This window comes from Stegostoma tigrinum, chromosome 1 (assembly GCF_030684315.1).
Source record: "Stegostoma tigrinum isolate sSteTig4 chromosome 1, sSteTig4.hap1, whole genome shotgun sequence".
NCBI classification, from domain to species: Eukaryota; Metazoa; Chordata; class Chondrichthyes; order Orectolobiformes; family Stegostomatidae; genus Stegostoma; species Stegostoma tigrinum.
In genome coordinates, this window is record NC_081354.1 from 52,659,997 (window position 1) to 52,681,724 (window position 21,728).

At 39.8% G+C, this 21,728-nt stretch overlaps 1 protein-coding gene across 10 annotated transcripts in view; it reads left to right on the forward strand.

The window, feature by feature from the left end:
* Nucleotides 1-21,728, forward strand: part of fhdc1 (FH2 domain containing 1) — a 106,678-nt gene that overhangs the window by 24,206 nt on the left and 60,744 nt on the right. For 6 of the 10 annotated variants that reach the window (XM_059645365.1, XM_048541238.2, XM_048541271.2 and 3 more), the window contains 3 exons: nt 1,791-1,824; nt 2,156-2,785; nt 20,051-20,112. In XM_059645365.1, the coding sequence (XP_059501348.1) occupies nt 2,366-2,785; nt 20,051-20,112 (482 nt within the window). In that variant the 5' untranslated portion in view covers nt 1,791-1,824; nt 2,156-2,365. Of the gene's footprint in view, nt 1-1,790; nt 1,860-2,155; nt 2,786-13,677; nt 13,744-20,050; nt 20,113-21,728 lie in introns of those variants that run through there. The other 4 variants (XM_048541256.2, XM_059645372.1, XM_059645369.1 and 1 more) reach the window with 3 other exon arrangements.

Below are 21,728 nucleotides of genomic sequence, written 5' to 3' on the forward strand. Positions count from 1 at the left end.
CCACAATATCCTACGTAAAGGACAACTAGAGATAACAGATCCTCCAATAGAGAAATGATTTACAGAGGACCAGAATTGAGGCTGATAAATTCGCGAGATTTACCGGACTTCCAAGTCAGAAGGCATTGTGTTGTGGGAGAATTCCGTAATCTCTGGATTCACTATTGTAGGTGGCCTAGAGACTTGGGGAGGAGATGGAGTAGTTGGTGAAAATGTAAAAGTAGTTATATACATCATTTCAAAAATCTGTTTGGGGAAGATGTTGTAAAGTGCAATAGTTCTGAAAGAATAAATGTTAAAGTTGCATTAGCTCCACCCAACCTGATAATACCACACAGTTAGAGAAACAGTTAGTTTTGCTAACTGATGGAGCCGGATGTTACAATTATACCTGATCATTCTATCTTTTAATATATTATTATAATATTGTGCAATATATCACATCTTATATGTAAGGCTAGTACCTCTCTTCGTTAAGATGGTGTGGTGGCCTATCCTCTGTCTCAAGTAATTAATACAGGCCTCTCGACTCAGCGTAGAAAGGAGCATTGGTGGCAACGAATTACCTCACCACAAGACTTCAGTATTTGGTAACCAAAAGGTTTGACCGTCCTCTCTCTTGGAAACACGCTCAGTTTCTCTTTGTCCTCACCTCCTACCCCATTAGCCTCCACGTTCAGATATGCAACCAACACTTTTCCACTGTTCCCAGTGTGGTGTCATTGCCATTCTCATCTTCACCTTTCCTTTTAAGCATTCCCATGTGATCATGCCTCTGATATCGCAGTTCACCTCCAATATCTCATCCTCTTCTATGGAACCTTTCCCTGAAAAAGCAGAAGATGTAACACTTGCCCCCTCAACCCTCTTCACCATCCAAGGCCAAAAACACACCTCCCAGGAGAAGCTACAATATACTTGTGCTTCTTTCAATTTACCATATTATGTTCACTGTCCATAACATATTCTCCTTTACATTAGGAAGACTAAAGGCAGATTGAGTGACGGCTTTACAGAACACCTTCATTTAGTTAGCAAACATGACCTTAATATTTCTCTGGCTTGTCATTTTAACTCTTCTCCTTGCTCTCCTCCTGACATTTCTAGCCTGGTCGCAACACTTCAACATGAATTTTCCACGTATCCTATAAAAAGGCAGAGATAGATAGGGACCATATATCATTTTTGTTTCTTTGTCCCACACCCCCATTCCTAATGTCCCTGTAAACCTATCATTCAATTCTTCCCATCTTTCATCCTATTATGGACATTACATTTGCCATTGCCCCACTCATTTTGCTCAAAACCTATTACCGTTTCTGATTAAAGGTAATTGATTTGAAATGTTAGATCTCTTTCTCAGTCCACAAATGGTGCCATAACCTACTGAGTATTTCCAGCAATTTTTCTTTTTGCTTTGAGAATGTACAATGTTTGAGCCAATATTAAACAAACAAATACTGTCATGGATTACAAAGAAAATGCATAGAAAAAATCCTCCATAATGGATTTCAAGATAGTATTTCACCACCTGGTACAACTAAGCGGGATGCAACGGAAAGTAACAAATTTGACTGCTGATCTACGCTTTCAACTTGAATAGCGATGATGGGAGGAGTGTTGCAGTTGGTATTTGTGTCCCTTGTCAGTAAATTGGTGAATTTGCTGGTTTGTGTTTCTGTGTACGTTTAATTAAACCTGCTTGTGTATGTAAAGTAGTTGCACACATGAAATTGCATTCAGTTAGAATGATTCCAAAATGAATGCCCTATTTGTATTCTCTGTTACAGGTCCCTATAAAAAGAAAAGCCATAAGGCAACAAGGTGCGTGCTTCTAGCATCTATGGCACTTTACTTACGTGAGTCATCTCCACGAGCAGAATAACGGAAACATTAGGAATAATTTGTGGCCACATTTTTGATTTTGGTCACTTTGGAGTGATGTTTTCATTTGGGAATGACCTGTCAGAAATGTATAAATTATATTGTAAATTTAGATTTCAATCTTAAAAGAGAAGCAATAAACATTTTGGGAAGCAAAGCGTCTCTTTAGTGGGAATTAAGAGAGGTCAATGGGTTCACTTTTTGCATGAGAAGCGTGCCTGATTGATTATTCCATTAATTTATTATTTGTTTTTGTTCAATCTACACACAGACTCTGGCACAAAACTAGATCAACCATGATAAAATATGAGTCTTCTGGGACGTTCAACGCTTCTGTGCATCATGTCCAGAAAATCCTGTGACTGAATGGAGTCTATCAGCAGATGTTGAAACAATGGTTATAAATTAGCCCCACCCATTTAAAGACCTTACAAAGGGAGGGGAAATATAGCCAAGTTACCTATCCTTTCTTGGAATTACAATGCAAGTGATGAGTTGCCTGTCATTTGTAAATGACAAAGAGAATGCAAATTCTCCATCAGTCCCTGATTTATTACCTGGACTGCCACCATCATCTCCTCCACTTGCAGGACCACCACCACCTCCACTGCCGCCGCCGCCACCACCACCACCAGGGCTCCCACCACCTCCTCCACCCCCTCCTCCACCAGGTTCCCATCGTGGTCATAAAAAACGGATTCGCAGTTTCTTCTGGAAAACCATCCCTGAGGAGCACATCCGTGGAAAAACCAATATCTGGACTATTAGTGCTAGAGAGCACTCCTACAGGATTGATACCAGTACTATTGAAGAGCTGTTTGGACAGCAGGATGAAGTCAAATCTAAATTTAGCACGACAAACAAGAATTCAAGGTCTCTATTCAAAAGCAACAACCAAGAGGTAAAATCAGAATTTGAATTTTGTTTGTTTTACAATTTATTGCAGTTTCTGGGTTATTTCCAAAATGTATCGATTGCCAGCCACAACTCTATGGTAATGATCTTACCTCATTTAGAAGGTTGTGGGCTGAAATCCTATTAAAAGGATTACAGTATATTATCTAAACTGGCACTTCTGTGCACTATCCTGGACAGTTCTGCTCTATTGAAGGTTCCATCTTGCAGCTGAGACTCTCAACCAAAGTTCCAACTAGGTGGGTATAGCCGATCTCAAGTCCCAATTGCAAAGATGCACGCACCCATATTTATCCCCCTGACCATCATCTGAGATTGGAATTGGCATCCTTCTATCAGTAGCCTCAGAACTTTGAGACCAGATGAGATCATCTGCTGCATTTGCTTTAGTTCTAAAACCAGTTAATCAGTCATTACAACAATGCTGTTACTTGGACCATGTTTGCACAAACTCGATGTTGTATTTTCTGTAGAACAACAGTGGCTGTACTTCTGTGTTCAACACTGGCTGTAAAGCACTTTGGAAAGTCCTGATGTTGCATTTTCTTGATTGCTTTTGAACATGCTTGAATGAAAATTAAATTTCAGTGAAGGATTTGCCAAAAATAAAATGAGTAGCACACTGGAATGTCTAAAAATGCAGTTTAAATGGTCATTAAAAAAAAAATCACCCACTTCTATTGAAATGTGGACCTCTGTCTAAAATAAATTGCAATTCCTAGTATTATAACTAGTATTATGGAATGAAAATTGGAAAATCTTGAATATTCAACAAACCACTCAGGTTCTCAGATGAATGTTTCACAAGAAGGCTGTTTATCAAAAGTGAAGCATGGATTTTTGTTCTCAGATGCTGACAGACCAGCTGTGCTATTATAATTCATCTTAAATACATTTACTCTGTTTTAGTCCCCACCACGCCATTCTCCAAATAAAGCTTTGTCGAAGTTATTCTAAAAGCATCTATTGCAAAAGTGTGTCTGAATGGACTGGGTGATTCAGCTACCATTTGATGATACCTGCCTTCATAAGTTTAATTTTATCTATCAGAATGTCTATATTTAACTAACAATCCCAGAAAGGTGATGCCCAAATGGAGATCCCTAACCTCCCTATACTGGAATACACTATTGTTTCTTTTCTGAATAATAACCTTGTGTTGGTAGATCAGGCCAGAAAGATTTGCATTCTGATACAGCAGACACTAGGCTATAAAGAAAATCTCTGTCATAACAATCACATAAGTGCTTTATCACATTCATTCACTATGCCAGCAACAATGCAATTATATTTCAAACAAACACTTTTCTTATGGTTTCCATCATGTCTGATCGGTGAAAGCATGCCTTAGTGACTGGTAGACTGTAGTAGGTGAAGAGGTGATGGGAATGCAGTATGACTATCTGATCAGGAAAGTGCATTTCCATTGTAGTCTTCATGTGTTTAGAAATTAGTTCTGTTTCCATCAGATTCACAATTGGAGCTTCATTTTCTGTGGATTTATTAAGATGTTGCACAGCTCATTCAATTTCTTTGTTAATCCGTGCCTCCACTTTCTTAATTTAGAGATGAACTGTTCTCTGCTAAGTCATCTGGCTTTGCATCCGAAAGATTTATGCTAATATTTCTTAAATCTGAGCCTTAAAATCTTCATCATACACTCAGCCAAGAATAATTTGCATCTGGCATGCATTCTAAACTGCTCCTCTGTCTTACAACCTCTTCTTTCACCCCTTGCAATCGTTTCCAGGAGAGTGTGGCTTTAGTGTGTTATGGTTATATCTGACTGATCTCTCAAAATTATTTGCCTTCAGCTATAAATATTCTCTGTTATTCCATTGGTTCATATACATGAGGATATCTCATCATCACCATTGCTATCTAGTGATCATTCTGTGCTTGTTTTAAGGTTTACAGAAAGCTCAACACATTATCCTATACCCTATTGATCAGATGTTCAGTTATGTGTCTCAGTTCAGAATGTAGTTTGTCACTTACGTAATAATATTATCAATACATTTCTGTCGAGTTTTTGAAAGCTGAGTCCGCTATTATTTTCACATCAAATCTCTTGATGACATATTTCGGTTTCCACATACTATTTAAATACTTCTCCTCTCTTGGCATGAGAAACACTCATCCTCACTTTGCTGTCTTTCTTCGCCCCAGTGTTGCCAAGATTTGACCTAATGGTGGATGGTTTATTCCGCATAGGGGAGGAGGGAAAAATAAAGGTGTCAAATGAGGGTGATGGAGGTTCAGATAAAAGAATGAGCTACAATTAAGTAACCCTGTTAGAGATCTTAGTCAGTGATTCAGGGCAATCTAACCCCTTTAACACAGTGGTGCGGAAGGTATTAGAAAGAAGTTATTAGGAAGAATATAACTGTACTTGGAGGGATGTGGATTAATCAGGGATAGACAGGGATTTGTTCAAGGGAAGGATTGTGTCTGACAAATTTGACCAAGCTGGCTAGGAGAGTTGTTAAGGGTAATGCATTTGAGTGGTCTGCATGAACTTGGATCCTCATGGCCGAATTGTCAAGAACATGAGAGCCCGTGGGATCCGAGGCAAAGTAGCACATTGAATCCAAAATTGTCTGAGATGAAGAAATCAGAGGGTGATGGTAGAGGAATATTTCTGCGATTGAAACTGTTGCCAGTGGGACTGTGCAGGGCTTGATGCTGTACATCAATGATTTGGACTTAAATGCAGGGGGGATGCTCAAGAAGTTTGTGGTTAACACAAAAATTGCTAGGGTGATAAGTAGTGAAGAGGATAGCCTTAAACTGCAGGACCATATCAGTGGACTGCTCAGCTGGGCAGAGCAGTGGCAAATGAAGTTCAACACAAGAAAGCCTACTTGGAAAAGGCTAACAACAAGGCAAGAGATTCCAGTATACTAGGCAGGTCCCTGAAAAATACTGAACTTCAAAGGAACCTTGGTTTGCACGTCCACAGATTTCCTGAAGGTTGCAGTGCAGGTAGATAAGGTGATTAAGAAGGCTCATAGGATACTGTCTTTATTAGCTGAGGCAAAGAATACAAGAGCAGAGACATTATGCCAGACAGAATAAAATGCGAATTAGACCGCAACTGGAGTACTGCATGCCATTCTGGATGCTACACAATGAGATGGATACAATTGCACTAAAGAGGGTACACCGAAAATTTACTAGCTGGCTATCTGAGCTGGAGGGTTTGTACTATGAGGAAAGCTTGGAAAGGACCTGATGTAGGTATACATGATTAACAGGGGCATATATAGACCAGCTAGGAAGACACTTTCTCTACTAATAAAGGGGTCAGTAATCAGATCGTTGTAAATTTAAGGAAAGAAAAACTCACTAAGAGGACAGTTGAGGAAGTCTTTATTTACTGAGTTTGGAGGAAGTGTGGTTCTCATCGCCTGAAAGGATGGTTGAGTCAGAAACACTTCACATCTCAGCAGTATTTAAATATTTGTTTGCGTTATCATGACCTCCAGTGCTTTGGGTGGAGAGCTGGTAAATGGGATTATTATAGTCAAGTCCTTCTTCGTATACACCATGGGCTGAATGGCCTCATTTTGTGCTATAGATGTCTGAGTGCATGGTGCTGAATAATGGACAGTGCAGGAGACTGCATTAGCTAATCTGCCGGTTTGGGAACAGAGCATGGTGTTTAAAATAAAGAATAAGTTAGTTATAAGACTCCAGAGATAATTGAGAACATGACATGGAACTGAGGAGTGAGGCAGAAGTACACAATTGGGGGGAGAAAAAGCAACTTTAGTAGGAGTCAAATTTTCAATAGAAATCGAACATGATATAGCACCCAGCTGACATTTAGGAAATAATAAAAACTTTATTGTGTTGGGGAGGTTAAATTCTAAAAATTACTCACCAGCTACCCAACTTGTTACCTGAGTGCGCTGTAATTTTTACAGCTGTCTTTTTGATGTGTCTGTTTTTGTCTTGGTAAGATACTTCACAAAGCTCCCACGGTGTATTTTTGGAGCCTGAGATTTAAAATTTAATGGCTGTGGACCAGGTGTCCCAGCATTTCAAAGACCCAAAAGCTAACAGGAGGCAGAGGCTGCTGATTGTAAAGTATAAATGCCTTTTTGAGCATTACTTGTGAGTCTGAAGGAAGAGGAATTCTTGCAGCACCTGAATAATCCTGTCAACTGTGGGATCTTTTCACCAATCCATCATCCCCGTTCCTGTCTGAAACCCACAATCCTTGCCTATTCTTCTGTGATCTACTGATAACCACCCCGCCCCAACTCCAGACTCATGGTCCCAGATCTCCTTTGTGTGATGTAGTGAGTATCCACTCCAGATCCTCAAAACTGACCCTCCCCCTTCAGAGTTAGACTAAGAAGAATCATCTATGAGAAAGTTGGAATTCTCCCCACCCCTGGGGCAATGTGAGCACTGGCGATTTAATTTGGAAAATAGCATGAGATCAGCAGAAGTTGGATTCTCGATGTCAAGAGAAAAATGTCTAATTGTCCAGCCATCTTTTGAATGGCAAGACAAGGATCTTGCCATATGTGTGGTGAGAGAAATGTTTGCATCCATCTGCGTGCTTTAACATTCCATTATTTTACCTCATCTCACTTTATTGATATGCTGTTCCTATACTTGCCCTCCCTGGAGACAGTTGGACGGTGACAATTCCTGACATGAAAGTTTAGTGTATCTAGGTCTCTGCTTGCTCCTCTGAGCCTCCACCTTGGACAGCAGTCACCAACATCTCGGGACTTGCTCCATGAGCATCAACTGCCTACAACCCCATTCACAGAAATTGACAATGGACAGCCTCACTGCAACATTTTGGCACCATCTCCAGCCCACTTACAATGCAGCATACTAGCTCTGCACATTGAAATGCTGCTGCCGGGATACTTTGTACTCCGACACAGACATCCAACTCATAAATTGGAATGGACTATATCTCAGGACTCTTCATGCATTCTCTTAGCCCTCACTGACTTTGTGCCTGCTGACAGCGTCCCTGCCTTTTTTGACCCTTTTATTTTATGTTGCATCAGCCAGAACTTAACAGCTCACAGTCCTTCCTCCTTGCCTTGCTGTTTAGTGTAGACACAAAGCTAGGCATCTTTCATGGTTGTCAGTGGTCATCAGTCAATGGGGTGGACATATGGCTGTAGGAAACTGTGACGTCAATCTCACAGCTGCACTATGTTTCAGCAGTGTACGTGACAAACACACTACATGGACCTTGGCAGTAATTTCAATAAAACCAATGTAGCTGAGAGAAGGGAGCTTTGTCTGGTTTTATCCATGCCTCAAATTCTACAGGGAATAGTTCTCGGTCAGGACAAGGGAGACAACCTTCAGTGAGAGGGTCCCAGCACAGTATGTCAAGGGCAGCACCTGCTATCAGTCTGGGGGCTTCGGTAGTTTAAGGCAGTCAATCAAGTCTTTTTTGAGAATTGGAGCTAGCATGCAGGATACAGAGAAGGTAGTAAGATTAGACTAGATTCCCTACAGTGTGGAAACAGGCCCTTCGGCCCAACAAGTCCACACCGCCCCTTTGAAGCATCCCACCCAGACCCATCCCCCTACAACCCACACACCTGATTATTGATAGACCCAAACCACCCTGGCATTGACTGTATGATGGATGGCGTGATTCAGCTGTAAGCTATACCCGGCAATTTGGGGACAATAGCATCCCCACGATAGGGTTCTCCTTTGGGATGAGGCCAAGGATGAGTAACCTGTGTAGGTTTGTTCCTAATTAGCAATGAATTTACACGTTTGTGATTGTATGTGCAATGAGGTTTCAGTCATTTGGCTGGCATAGCTTCGACCAGGTGTACAGCTCAGCCTTAGGAATAGTGCCAGTGTTGAGAATCCCAGGTAGTTCTGGCAATGGTGAGTACGTCTGCCTCCAGTTAGAGTGAAGATAGAATGAGCGCAGAGCCATAGAGTGGTGCATCGGTAATGTTTTGTTGTTTTGGAGAGAGAGTGAGAAAGATCATGGAGACAAAACTCTCCAGGAAAATCACCAAAGTTCATGCTCAGCCAATTTCTAAAAAATTCATCCTGATATGTAGACAACTGATTCCTGAAGAAAGCGTGGGGAAGCAGGGACAAAATCAGGCAAGGTGCCCTTCTATCAGCCATACTTGCCTCTGTTGAAATTACTGCCATTGTCTATGTAATATATTCATTTAAAGAGGCCTAAGGAGGTTTTGAGAGGTTTTTATAAATTACAAATAGAAATGTGTTCTGAACAACTTACAATTAAAAAGCTGTAAGTAGAATTGATCACAGTAATTCCCCATTCTAAATTGCTCATTTTTAACATTGACCAGTTAATAGAGCATCAGTGTTGTTTTAAAGTAACTCATGCCAAGTCTGACATGAGGCCACATCACCTAAACAATGTCATTTCGGAGTGGCTTCTGCCCCTCCTTGACCCTCACGCTAACTGCTAACTGCCCCATTTGCAGTTTATCTTCTGCAGATTGAGCCTACTGTTCCTGCCATTCCAGAGCACATGCTCATAGAAATAATTTGGGAAAGGGATATGGGAGTTGGGAAAGGCAGGTGGAGAGTGGGCAGTTTGGCAAGAGGATGGTCCACAATGACAGGAGGGGAAGGGAATGGGAGGATCTTCAAGCAGAATAGGCGACAAGCAGCAGAAGCAATGAGAGGTAAGTACGTAGTGCATTACCACCTCTTTTATATTTTTAGATTTGTTTTACTTTAAAAGTTACCTTATTTTTCAGTATTGGAATTTAGTAATGTACAGTATTTCAGTTTACAGGGTGCAATGCTTTAATGCTGAAAAATGTCTTATAGTACTTAACCATGGCTTTTATATAGGTTCTAATGCAAAAAAGTAACACTTAAAAGTTGTCTAATTTAAAATCCCCCTTTTTAGGAGCACAACAGCATCTCAAAGTGAGGACTAATTTTATGTATATTTACAATTCATTTTCCCCCAAAATGCTGAAAGTACTTTCTATATCTCTGTTTTAAAACATTTTTAAAAGATAGGTGGACCAGAAGTTGAAGTTTGTAAAACAAATTTGAAGTAGGTTAAAATAGTTCATTTTTAATATTCTAGAAACGAATTGCTTCTTAAATGAAGGAAAGCAGTCCATGGCCGTTCAAGATTATGAGAAAATGCTGAAGTTAATAAAATAGTAATAACATTTTGTCATTTCAATGGCATTTGGTAAAGCTAACATATCAGCATTATGATTTGCCAGCTACAATCTTCAATAATATGACCTTGGCAGCACAGAATTTCCTGAAGCTGCCAGCATTTGATTTGATGACATTTGAGTACATTTTCACTGATTTGGTTTCCTGCCTTGGTCAGTTGTGAAGAGTTCGGAACCTGATTGATAGGACTCCCAACTTCACAGTGAAGTAAAATCAGGAGGTGCAAGTTACCGTACGCAATTTGTTAATCCGTGTGTCGTTCTGACAAGACACAAAATAAGACTCTTCAGGCAGATTTTTGCAAACATCTTAGTCCCTGTCTCTGAAGACCTCGTACCTTGCAACACTAGTCACCTTTCCCTACAAGTGTCAGATAAAGCCATTCTGGGCTTGAACTTAAACTCCTCACCCCATTGAAGGACACCTGAGTGTCATCTCAAAAATGGCTGCACACCACGACATGATTCTTAGTCACCGATGCCTTCTTTCACCAGAACTGGACAGCGTTTTAATTTAACAATTCACATAGCCTTACAGGTGCAGTGGACATTGGGTCATGCTGTCATCCCTGGATTTTCCTGCTGTGCTACTTCATCAAGTTCACTCGTGTGGCTCCTAAGGCACCAAGCAACTGGCCAGTGAGAGCCATTTATAGGGAAAGGCTTTACACTTCCTCAACTGGTCTGTGATCACCACAGAAACTTCCTCCTTGTGTGTATTCATGCTTGGCTGCTGCCATGACTCTCTCAACCTCCTCTGCAAATATGCACTTCCTCACCTATTCGCTCTAACAAACAGCGTGTGAATTGGTCCTGGGATCCATAATGAAATGGCTCTGACCGCTGTAAGAGAGCCCTAGACAGGGACGAGACAACCAATGTTACCTGTTCAGTAGAATAAGCATTGAACAAGTTGTCAGGTTTCAGAGGGTGCAGTTCCTAAGAATAATATAGTGCCTTCTACTAGGTGTGCCTTCCCATAAGAATTTCGATCACTGTGATGGTTTGCTATTTTCACCATAGTACGGTTCTCAAAGATCTAATGACCTTGGAGGTGCTGAGGCCCAAAATGTAGACAGCACATCAAGGGAGGAGCAGGTAAGAGAAGATCTGTCGATAGGAGTAGATGGTGCTGAACAGAGAAATGTTCCAGTTACATGAGGTAGCTGCATTCTGCATCTTTCAGGAAGAAGACCTCTCTCCTTTTCCTCATGGATTTGTGTCAGCATAGATGCAGACTCTGGCTCAGTTTCATGAAATTCTTCTTATGTAAAAAAAAGTCCGTAATTTGTGGGCATTGTTGACTAGCCTATCACTTATTGCCCATCTCTCATTGCTGCATGACTGAGTGTTTTGCAGGGCAATTTAGAGGGCGCTTTTAAGAGTCAGCCACACAGGCCAGACCAGTTAGGGATGACAGATTTTATAGTCAATCAGATGGGTTTTTGTTACAGTTGATGATGGTTACTTCAATTCCAGATATTTATTGAATTAATATTTCACCATCTGCCATGGTGGGATTCAAACCCCTGTCACAGAACATTAATCTGATTTCTGAAATATTACACAAGTGATATTACTACGACACCACAATCCTCTAGCCCCATTTACTATAAAAATTATTGCAAAATGTAATACAGCTTTTGTGAAAATGAAGCCTTGCCTTCCCATTGAGGAGACCCTATAATCGGATTGTATGACATGTACCATGCTAAATCAGGGTAATTCAATTGAGATGTTGCAGACCCACAACAGAATTTTTGTCACTTATACAAATGATTTGGATGTGACCATAGGAGCTGAGGTTCGTAGGTTTGCAGATGATCTCAATATTGGAGTTATAGTGGCCATCGAAGAACACTACCTCAGAGTACAACGGGATCTTGAGTCAGAAGGGCCAATGAGCTGAGGAGTGACAGATGATATTTAATTTAGATAAATGTGATGTGTTGCATTTTGGAAGGGCATATCAGGGCAGAAATTATACACTGAATGGTAAGGTCCTGGGAGTGTTGCTGAACAAAAAGACTTTGCAGTGCAGGCTTACAGTTCCTTGAAAGTGGAGTCACAGGTACATAGGTTAGTGAAGAAGGCATTTGATATGCTTGCCTTTATTGGACAGTGCTTTGAGTATAGGAGTTGGGAGGTCATGTTGCGGCTGTACAGGACATTGGTTAGGTCATTACTGGAATACTGCATGCAATTCTAGCCTTTGTGCTATAGGAAGGATGTAGTGAAACTCGGAAGGGTTCAGAAAAGATTTACAAGGATGTTGCCACAGCAGAGGGTTTGAGCTATAAGGAAAGGCTGAATAGGCTGGAGCTATTTTTCCCTGGAGTGTCAGAGGCTGAGGAGTGACCTTTTCTTCCCTTGTTATTCATTCATGGGATGAGGACATCGCTTTTAGGCAGCATTTATTGCCCATCCTTTCCCAAAGGGCAGTTCAGAGTCAGCTATGTTGCTGTGGGCCTGGAGTTATATGTGGGTCAGACCAGGTAAGGATAGTAGTTTCCTTCCCTAAAGGACATTAGTGAACCAGATGGGTTTTTCCTGACAATTGACAATGGATTCCGGATCATTACTAGATTGTTTATTCCAGATTTTTAAAAAAAATTGAATTCAAATTCCACTGTCTGCTGTGGCAGGATTCGAACCCAGCACGTTATCTTGGTCTCTGAGTTAACAGCCCAGCAATAATGCTACTAGGCCATTGCTCCCATGTAGAGTGACCTGTAGAGGCTTATAAAACCATGAGGGGCATGGATAGAGTAAATAGGCAATGTATTTTCTCTGGGGTGGAGGAGCCTAAAACTAGAGGGCACAGATTTAAGGTGTAAGGAGAAAGGTCCATTTTAAATCTAAGGGACAACCTTTTCATGCCGAGAGTGGCGCGTGTACAGAATGAGCTGCCAAAGCAAGTGGTGGAGACTGGTACAATTATAACATTTAAAAGGCACCTGGATGGGTATATGAATAGGAAGGGTTTAGAGGGATATTGGCTAAATGCTGGCAGATAGGACTAGATTTATTTAGAGTATCTGGTTGGCATGGACAAGTTGGAGTGAAGGGTCTGTTTCTGTGCTGTATATCTCCAGGACTGTAAATAACCCTATTCTCATTCAATCAGGGAGTGGAATGAGGAGTTTAAGGACGTTTTGGAAAACCTTGTTACATAACAGAGTAAAGACAAGTAACCTAATCTTTTAAATCAAATTCATTAAGTTATTCTTTAAATGTGGAAGAAGATTAAGCTTTCTTAAACTTTTTTCCCCAACCATGTATGAAATGTGACCTCTCCAATGATTTCAGCTGGCAGGCAGTATTGTATTATCTGTCAATGGCAGATTAATGTACTTGCATGAAATTATTTTCTCACTTTACGTCAGTATTTCTCAGTAAATCCTTGGCTAGCTTAAAACAAACACAACACTATTCTAAAATCTGCAGTCTTGTTCCAGTATCCAATTACTTGTCTTCTATAACTTGCAATAGCTGCAGGGTTAGAACAGGAGTAAACAAGTTTGAGTCAGAAAAGAGATAGCAAGGGCTCAGAATACAGATGAGAGAGAAGTTGCCAAGCTGTAGTTTGCAGAGGGAATAACAATGGCAAAGAAAGGAATTAATCTAGTCCGAGATAGAGCTCGGGTAATAACGGAGGTTAGAGCGTTGGGGTGTTGGGACAGGAAGTAGGAAAGCAGAATGATTGTTCACAGTGGTCATCTTAACAGTTTATTGTTCATTTTTCCTCATGGCTGTGAGTATAATTTTTCTTTGAAGAAACTAAATATATTTTAAGTGTTAGCCTGGTGTGCCCTCAGTTTATAGACCAGCTAATCTTGGGATCAAGTTTGCTCTTTGTTTTGCTCTAATAAAGGATCGAGAACCAGTGGACAGAGTTTTCAAATCTTTTTGCTCAAAGAAGCAAACATGAGCTGGAAATATATATTTCACACAGAGAATAGTTTGGGTCTGGAATTCACTGTCTGGAAATGTGGGGGAAGGCAGGTTCAAATGAAGCGTTCAGTGGGGTTTTGGATGTTTATTTAATTAGATACGACGCGCAGGGTTACTGGGAAAAGGCAGGCAATTGCCATAAGGTCAAAATGCTCAGAGATCCAGTGCAAACACGATGGACCAAATAACCACCTGTGCACCATCCCTATTCAATGATTCTGTGAATCCTAATTAGTGGGAGAGACTGTTTGAGTAATGGGTTCAGCAGACTGGAAATAGGTGGGAATGTGTAATGACAGTTTATTAAAATGGTTCATTCTGAAAGTGCCTGCCCTGTGGCATAACAAGAAGACTGTTCAGCTTTATTTATCAAAGCAGTGAATTTGGTTCCGAGGAAATGGATTGCATCTACAAGTCCCTAAAATTGAACTCCAAGCTGACTGGTGCATTTGGGATGTATAGCTCTATGGAGATAAGGTAGCTCAATAGGGAAGGAAGAACTGTCCATCAAGCTTACTGTTGCATGACTGCAGGCTGGGACAAGTGTGAGGAAAGTGCACCCACACCATTGCTCTGTCTAAGTTATCAAATGTCACATTAAGCAGTCTGAGGAGTGGATGGAGGCATAACAATAAATAATGAAACGCGTGTGGGGGAGAAAAAACATTAAACTCTTGCAGCTTTAGGTTTGATCCTGAGATTCAATGAGTGTTGGAGGTGGGGGTGGGCCTGGGCGATAAGGGAATTCTACCTGTCTGCTATAATTCCAGCAGGACTTTGGCAGATCCCTCAAAAGTAGTGTGCAACAGCTGTTGTTCCTTTGGGGATTTGTCTAATTTCCCATAGGAGCTACAACTGGAGAGAGGAAGGGATCCTGCACCATTTCAGGGCTCACATTTTAAAGCATACTATTCAACTATTCTTCTATCTTTTGGATGATGAAGCCTAATATGTAATTCCAAAGTCTTTTTTTAAAATTAGGCTCCCAAAAGTTGTGATATAGTTTGCACTCTTTTATACAAACCAATTCTACAATGTGTAGTCTGAAGTAAATTCTAGTCAAGAATTATTTTATGTGAAATACCTTCTACCTACTTGGCATAATTTATTTTTTCCACAAAACAGCAATGTTCCTCAATTCAGCAAAGACGTAATAATTTAGAGATCACTGTTACCGAAACAGTTAATGTTTTTGTGACATTTTTCTCATTTTTAGCTGAGCAGTTAATTTTGTTAAAATAAATTGCTTTACCCTTGTGTTAAAAGTGGAACATAGGACCATAAAAGAAATTGATTACTAATTTCATCTGTAGTTTTTAGACATATGTAATTTTTTATACCGATTAACAATCAATTATCTGCTATTATCCCAAGAATGGAGCTGACCGAGAGCAAGTACTGATTTCTCATAAGAATGATGTACCTCAATGCCTTGTACATTTTTAAAGCACTTTCGTATCCTGTATGTGGGTAAATACACAAATCGTAGGGAATACAGTGTAAACAAGTACCTTGTGTATATTAACAGATTCTTTTGCCTGGAGCCTTGATTTTATTCCGAGTGCAGGTGCTGTTTAACCTTTCAAACACTGAAGGAGAGACAGCCATTTAATTGAAATGGAGCAATCTGAATCAGTAAGGAAACATGTCCTTTTCAGGAGACACTCAGAAATTTTAAGCTATTAAGTTCTCATCTGATCTAGGGCATGTCTAGCAAAGCCTACACATTTTGAAATGCAGAATATTTTGAAATTTTTTTTAGTTTTAGCCATTACTACACCCCACTGTCACCCTGAGTGGGATTAAGTAACTGAGGCTATACCAGTGTACCCAAAGCATAGATTGCAGATTGTGTGATGAACAGTTGGGGCTGGGAATTCTCAGGCAGCTCGAGGGGGACAAGCCTGAGACCAGCTCTGTAATCTTTTGATATGTATGTGCTGGGGACTTGAATGGCCCTTCCTGAGATAAATTTCTTTGAGGCCCTATTAGTGCAAAGTGATTGTTGAGAAAGTCGTAACTCTGTAGCTGACCCCACCCACCCATACACCATGGTCACTGTTTAACAACAACAACAACAACTTCCATCACCCCCAATCGGACACCTCTTCTCCCTTATGCTTGGACAGCTTATTGTGTTCAGGTGCCCCAGTAATTTTCAGCCATTGAAAAGGTTTGGGAAGCACTATTCAAGGTCAAGGATTAGAAAATATCTTTCCATTGAATCATTGAAGAATTTTTAAAAATTTAAACTATGCTTTTATGTTGCAAGGAAAAGTTGAAGTTTAATTTTGTTTAAATTTGAGTACATTTTTAACATGTAGCTCAGACTCCTCAATTCTTCTTGGGTGCTAAGAATCAAATGTGTGTTCTCAAGAGCTGCTTTTACCAAAACATAACATTGACCTGACATGTCGTAGTTTTCCAGAACAATTTGACTACACTATACACTAGACCAATCAGAATTGTAAAGGAATCATGATCTGATACCTGCTAATCCAAAAAGAGAACCTGTCTCAAATGTCAAACGTGCATTAAAAAAGAGCTAAAAAGCAGCTCCTGTTGCAGTGACATCACTGCAAACAAAGGTTGAAATTACATGTAGACATTCACCTCTCCCCGGAAGAGAAAATAACTCTTTTCACACAGGTTTTGTTGACTAAAGTTATAATATTTGTCCTCTCACCAATTTATAAATAGCTATATGGGGCACAAACTGAAAACATAGCCAGTGCAAAGACAAGTATTTCTTGACTAATGTACAAAAGGAGGTATAATTATATACTTCATTGCTATTTATAATTAACAAATTTCGAGAGCAAAACATTCTGCTTTATCCGAATAATTCCGTGCCGAGATACTGCTGTGCTGAGGTACTGCCCATTACCATATAAACAACATTGCTCTAACCTCTGCAGCAGGATGACTCAGCTATAAACTTCAAAGTCAGCCAAGGTTTTGTCTTACCCAACCTGATTTCACCATTGCTAAGAAAGTATTTACTCAAGTATCCTCTACTGGGATAATAAACATAAAGTACTAAGTCTGGCAAGTGTTGAAATATTTGCAAGTATTCTATGCAAGAAAAAAATAACTGAACTTGGATTTTTATCTTTTGAGTCAGAAATCTTGAATCTGACAATTTATTAACATTGCCAGGCAGGAGGTAAGTTTCAATGTCGGTTGATGCTGATTTGAGCCTGGGGTGGCAGGTTCACGTCCAAATTAGGCTGCCTCTTGAAGCAGGCAAGATGGGCAGATGCCAAGCTGGGTAGTTTAGAAGCAGTACCTCAGCTACTGGCATATGGACCCAAAACACACACATTCAGTTCCAAACCTGTTTGCCTTTTCCCCACCCACCACCATATTCTCCACACTCACTTGCCTAGTATCCACTATGGAAATATTGGGAAGTCTTTAGGATATTCATGAAACTGTCAAAGTAAACTTATTCAAATTCTACTTGGGGTGGGGGGGACGGAATCCTCCTATGTGCTAATAAAATTATTGATCCAAAAAAAACTCAACTGGGGAGGAAGAATACTATCTGATTAAGTGGACATTGAATTGTCAAAATAATCAAACGGCCATTAACAGTCTACAAAAACATTTATTCCTCTGTGATCTCTTAAAACTCTCAATGAGGATGAGGTTCACAGTCCCTTTGATCCCATTGACAACAAAAGTAAGTGATCCTGCTGAACTGAAATCATTAGTGTGTTGGAGCTCAAGCAAGCACCCATAATGAAATTCTGTTGCGGAAGTCTGCCAACAAGGCCGCTAGAACTGAATACATTAAAACATTTGAAGTAATGGAACAGCCTGCCATATGTTACACTGCTTCAAATGTTGAACAGATTGCTGACCTGTCAATGAAAAGATTTAAGTATATGATGCAATTGAAGCAGTAAAATCTGAATCTCATCACTGTACAAATTATAAGAATATTTTATCTAGTGGCTAATGTACAATAATGCTTTGGAAAACCTTTCCATTTTCAAAATACTTGTCAATTTAATGGTCACTTAATTTCTTGAAACAAAGTCTTATCAGACATTACTGTACTTAGAACATACTTAAATTGCTGTACACCATTAAATTATAACATTTGAAAGCACCTTTAAAATTATTTATCGCATCATTTGCAACTTCAGCTTCCTCATGGTTTACAATTCTTCTGAGCAACTGTGAACCAGAGCATTATTAGAAGCTGCATGACTCTCTGAAAATAACACTCAATACAGGAACTGGCAAGCTGGGAGTGCTGTGTGCAGCAATATTATCCATTCACTTGTCTTGTCTCTCTAAAATTGTGATATAAATGGAACTGAAATTCTGGAATTTATCCCTACCTGCCTTTTAAAGCCCACCTACATCAGTTCTAATACAGACTGAGTCTAAAAGTCTTGCCTAAAATTTCTAAAGAGAAAATAAGATTTTTTTTTCAGTTATATACCCTGCTGTACTTGCAGGTAAATCTCATCAAAAGCAAGTTACATGTTAATGTTACAAGAGTATAGCCAGTACAAAAGCTTTATTATTTGATGTCTTATATATGAGTTATAATCAGAAATTCTGATACAAATACTTGAACCAAAGATACTGGACTCTGATATTGAACCCAGTTCACTATTTAATATTTGAGGCACTTTTTGCCATTGAGGTAAGATTAGACCCATTTCCCAATGTCATTTTGCCATCTCCTTACCAGGTTTGGGAGCATACCTGATGGGTTGAAAGGCCTGTTCATATTCCTAAGTGATGATATGTTCTCTGAGGTGCCTGTGCCTGTCCATCATAATTTCACTCAGAGTTGGGGGCAGGCTGGAGTCAAGGCCGTCACCTTCTGAAGCAGAGAAGGAGCCCAGGCAGGTGTTGAAGTAACCTCAAGAAAGCCTGCCTCTGTTCACTGGGACATTAGCCCAGTTTTGTAACATGAGTATGATGTCCCAAACACTCAGTAAATTCTACCCTCCCACTATCCCCCCTAACTCTCACTGTCCCCAATCACAGCCCTCAAGTCCCCATAATTCCCTGTGCCTATCCACCCTGTATGTACTAAGTACAGTAATCTTCATGCCTATAATACCATTGGAAAATCTTTCAAATACTCATAAAACTGTAAAAGTAAAATTTTTCAAAAACTATTATCCTATTAAACTGTCATAAAACTGCAGCAGCAAACAAATTGAATTGAATCCATGAGTAGGGGTTGGAGCTCAGCCAATCATGTGTAAAGTGATTCTATTGAGTAACTGTATCAATAATCCTGGATTAGCTGAACCTATTAATAAGGTTTGGAACTCACCCAAGCATTCACAATGAGATTCCGTTGCACTGATGTAAGTATGAACCTCCGGATCTGAATGCAAAACCTTTGAATTCATTTAAAGAGCTCAGCAATTTTTTTTTACCAAGTTTAAAGCAGGTGAGCAGATGTTTGGTCTTTCAATAAATAGATCATAGATAAATAGATGGAATAATTGACACTGTCATTTAGAAATGTCACTGTTCTCACTGCAGAAGAAAACTTTATCCATTGGATAATATCCTCTTAATTCATCCAGAGATTCTTCCACTCTCTCAATGCTGGTAAATTTAATAGTCATTTGCCTTTAAGAACAAAATCCTAACATTAATCACTGCATTGAAAAGCATTGTGGCATGGGTTATTGTTAAGACCTTAAGAAATTTCACATCAAAATGCTCCCAACCCCAGTTGAGGACTCCCCCATTCTTCATGACATCTCTGACCTGTCAGCCTGATTCCATCAAACATTGTTGGTTGAATGATGTATGATCTAAAATTCCCACAAGAGAGCAGGAAGATCGGCTTCCCACATGCGAGTTTGTGACACACTGCCTTTTCCTTGCCAGTAAAAAAGTGATGACAACGGGTATGATGTTGAGCTGCTACATGCAGTGCTTGCCATGTCTTTTTCTGTCCATCTGTTTACTTCACCTCAGGATATGAAAATCCAACTGATTGTTTTCACTGCTTTTATGATTCTGGTTCTTACAGTTCTGGTTTGAAAATGGTTTAAGTTAACTTTTTACTTTTATTTTCTGCATTATATTACTTCATTATATTTCCATTATTTTCACAGATCAGTATTTTGGATGCAAAAAGAAGCATGAACATTGGAATATTTCTGAAGCAATTCAAAAGGTCAGAAACTGTTTTCTGAATGCCACATGATTTTATTTTCAAATGTTATTCTGTTTCATGCAATGATAAACATGCATAAAGTAGTTGAATGTTTTCTCTAAATATCAGGAAGTCTGTGGCAGGAGGCGCCTGATTCTCATTAACCTTTTTGAAAATTACGTTCCGTATTTTAAGATGGTTGAGGCATCTTTTTGCAATAATTATTGCTGCTCTTCCGTTTCTCTCACATTGTTACACAGTATTTCATATTTAATAAAGCACCACATCAGCCAGCTTTTGAAGATGACATGACAAAATCAGAAGAATACTGTCTTATAAGGTTCAAAAATATTCACGATGAATAAATTAGGTTCAATAATCACTGGCTAATCTGTTACCTTCCCCAAGATTTAAGTTTAAACTGTAATGAGTGAAATGGTTCCCTTTTGTCATTGTCACTCTATAACAGAGGAGACAGGATGGATTATCCTATTTCAGACAATCTTAAAACCTTTGAAACATCTGAGCATTTAGTCTCTGTAGAGAAATGCTCATAGTATGTGCTAAATGACCATCTACATTAACCTTCCCTGAAAAGGGCTGTACCATCTGTAGTTCAGGAGGTTACCACAGCTATTGGTTGCTGTTCGGTGCTGTCTTTCAGGGTTATACGAACCCATTTCCTAGCGCATCATGTTCATCTTTACCATTAGTCCTCAATTAAGGTTGTGGCTGATTCCTGAAAATTATGACTAAATGAAACAACTTTAAGTGATGAATTGGTTCCCATAGGAACCAATGCAATAAATTTAGTTAGGTTCTGTAGGATTCACCTTTCCAGAAAAAAACAAATATGAAAACACTAAAACCTTAGGATTGAAGTAATTTATCTTACTAAATTCCTACAGTGGTAAATGAAATAATTTTCAAAATAAATTTTAAAAATGAAAGAAAAATGTGACTGGCTAATTATAGCATCCCCTTTTCATTGGTGATCTTCTTTCTGAAACATCCAGCTCCCTGAACCTTCCAATTGTTGCAGACCCTTCCTGCTGCCCAATCCTCTGAGGTTTGGCCATATCGCATTCTCCGACCTCCTGACATGTGGCTATATTTTCAATCTCTGATCTTCTGAGTTCTGGGGACATGCCTACTCCCTGAATATCCACTTCCTGCTCCAGAATCCTTGAGGTTAATGAGAGCTTGGGAGAAGGGTAGTGAGGCTGGAACAGCTCTAAAAATAAGTTCTAAAGACGGGCATGAGTTGTTAAGGCCCTGGCATTTCTGAACCATTTGGACTCTCACTTCCATGACATGGGAGCTAGCTTCATAAGAACGTAAGAAATAGAAACAGGAGTAGAATAGTCGGCCCCTCAAGCCTGTGTTGTCATTCAAAAAGATCATGGCTGATCTCCTGCGTCAATACAGTGTGGAGCTGGCTGAACACAGCGGGTCAGGCAACATCAGAAAAACAGGGAAGTCGTGTTTCGGGTCAAGATCCTTCATCAGGACTGTATGCTGCCTGACCTACTGTGTTTCTCCAGCTCCACAATGTACTAACGCTGACTTCTAGTATCTGCAGTTCGTGCTCTCTTCTACGGCTGATCTCCTGCTGGCCTCAATTCGTCTTTCTTGAC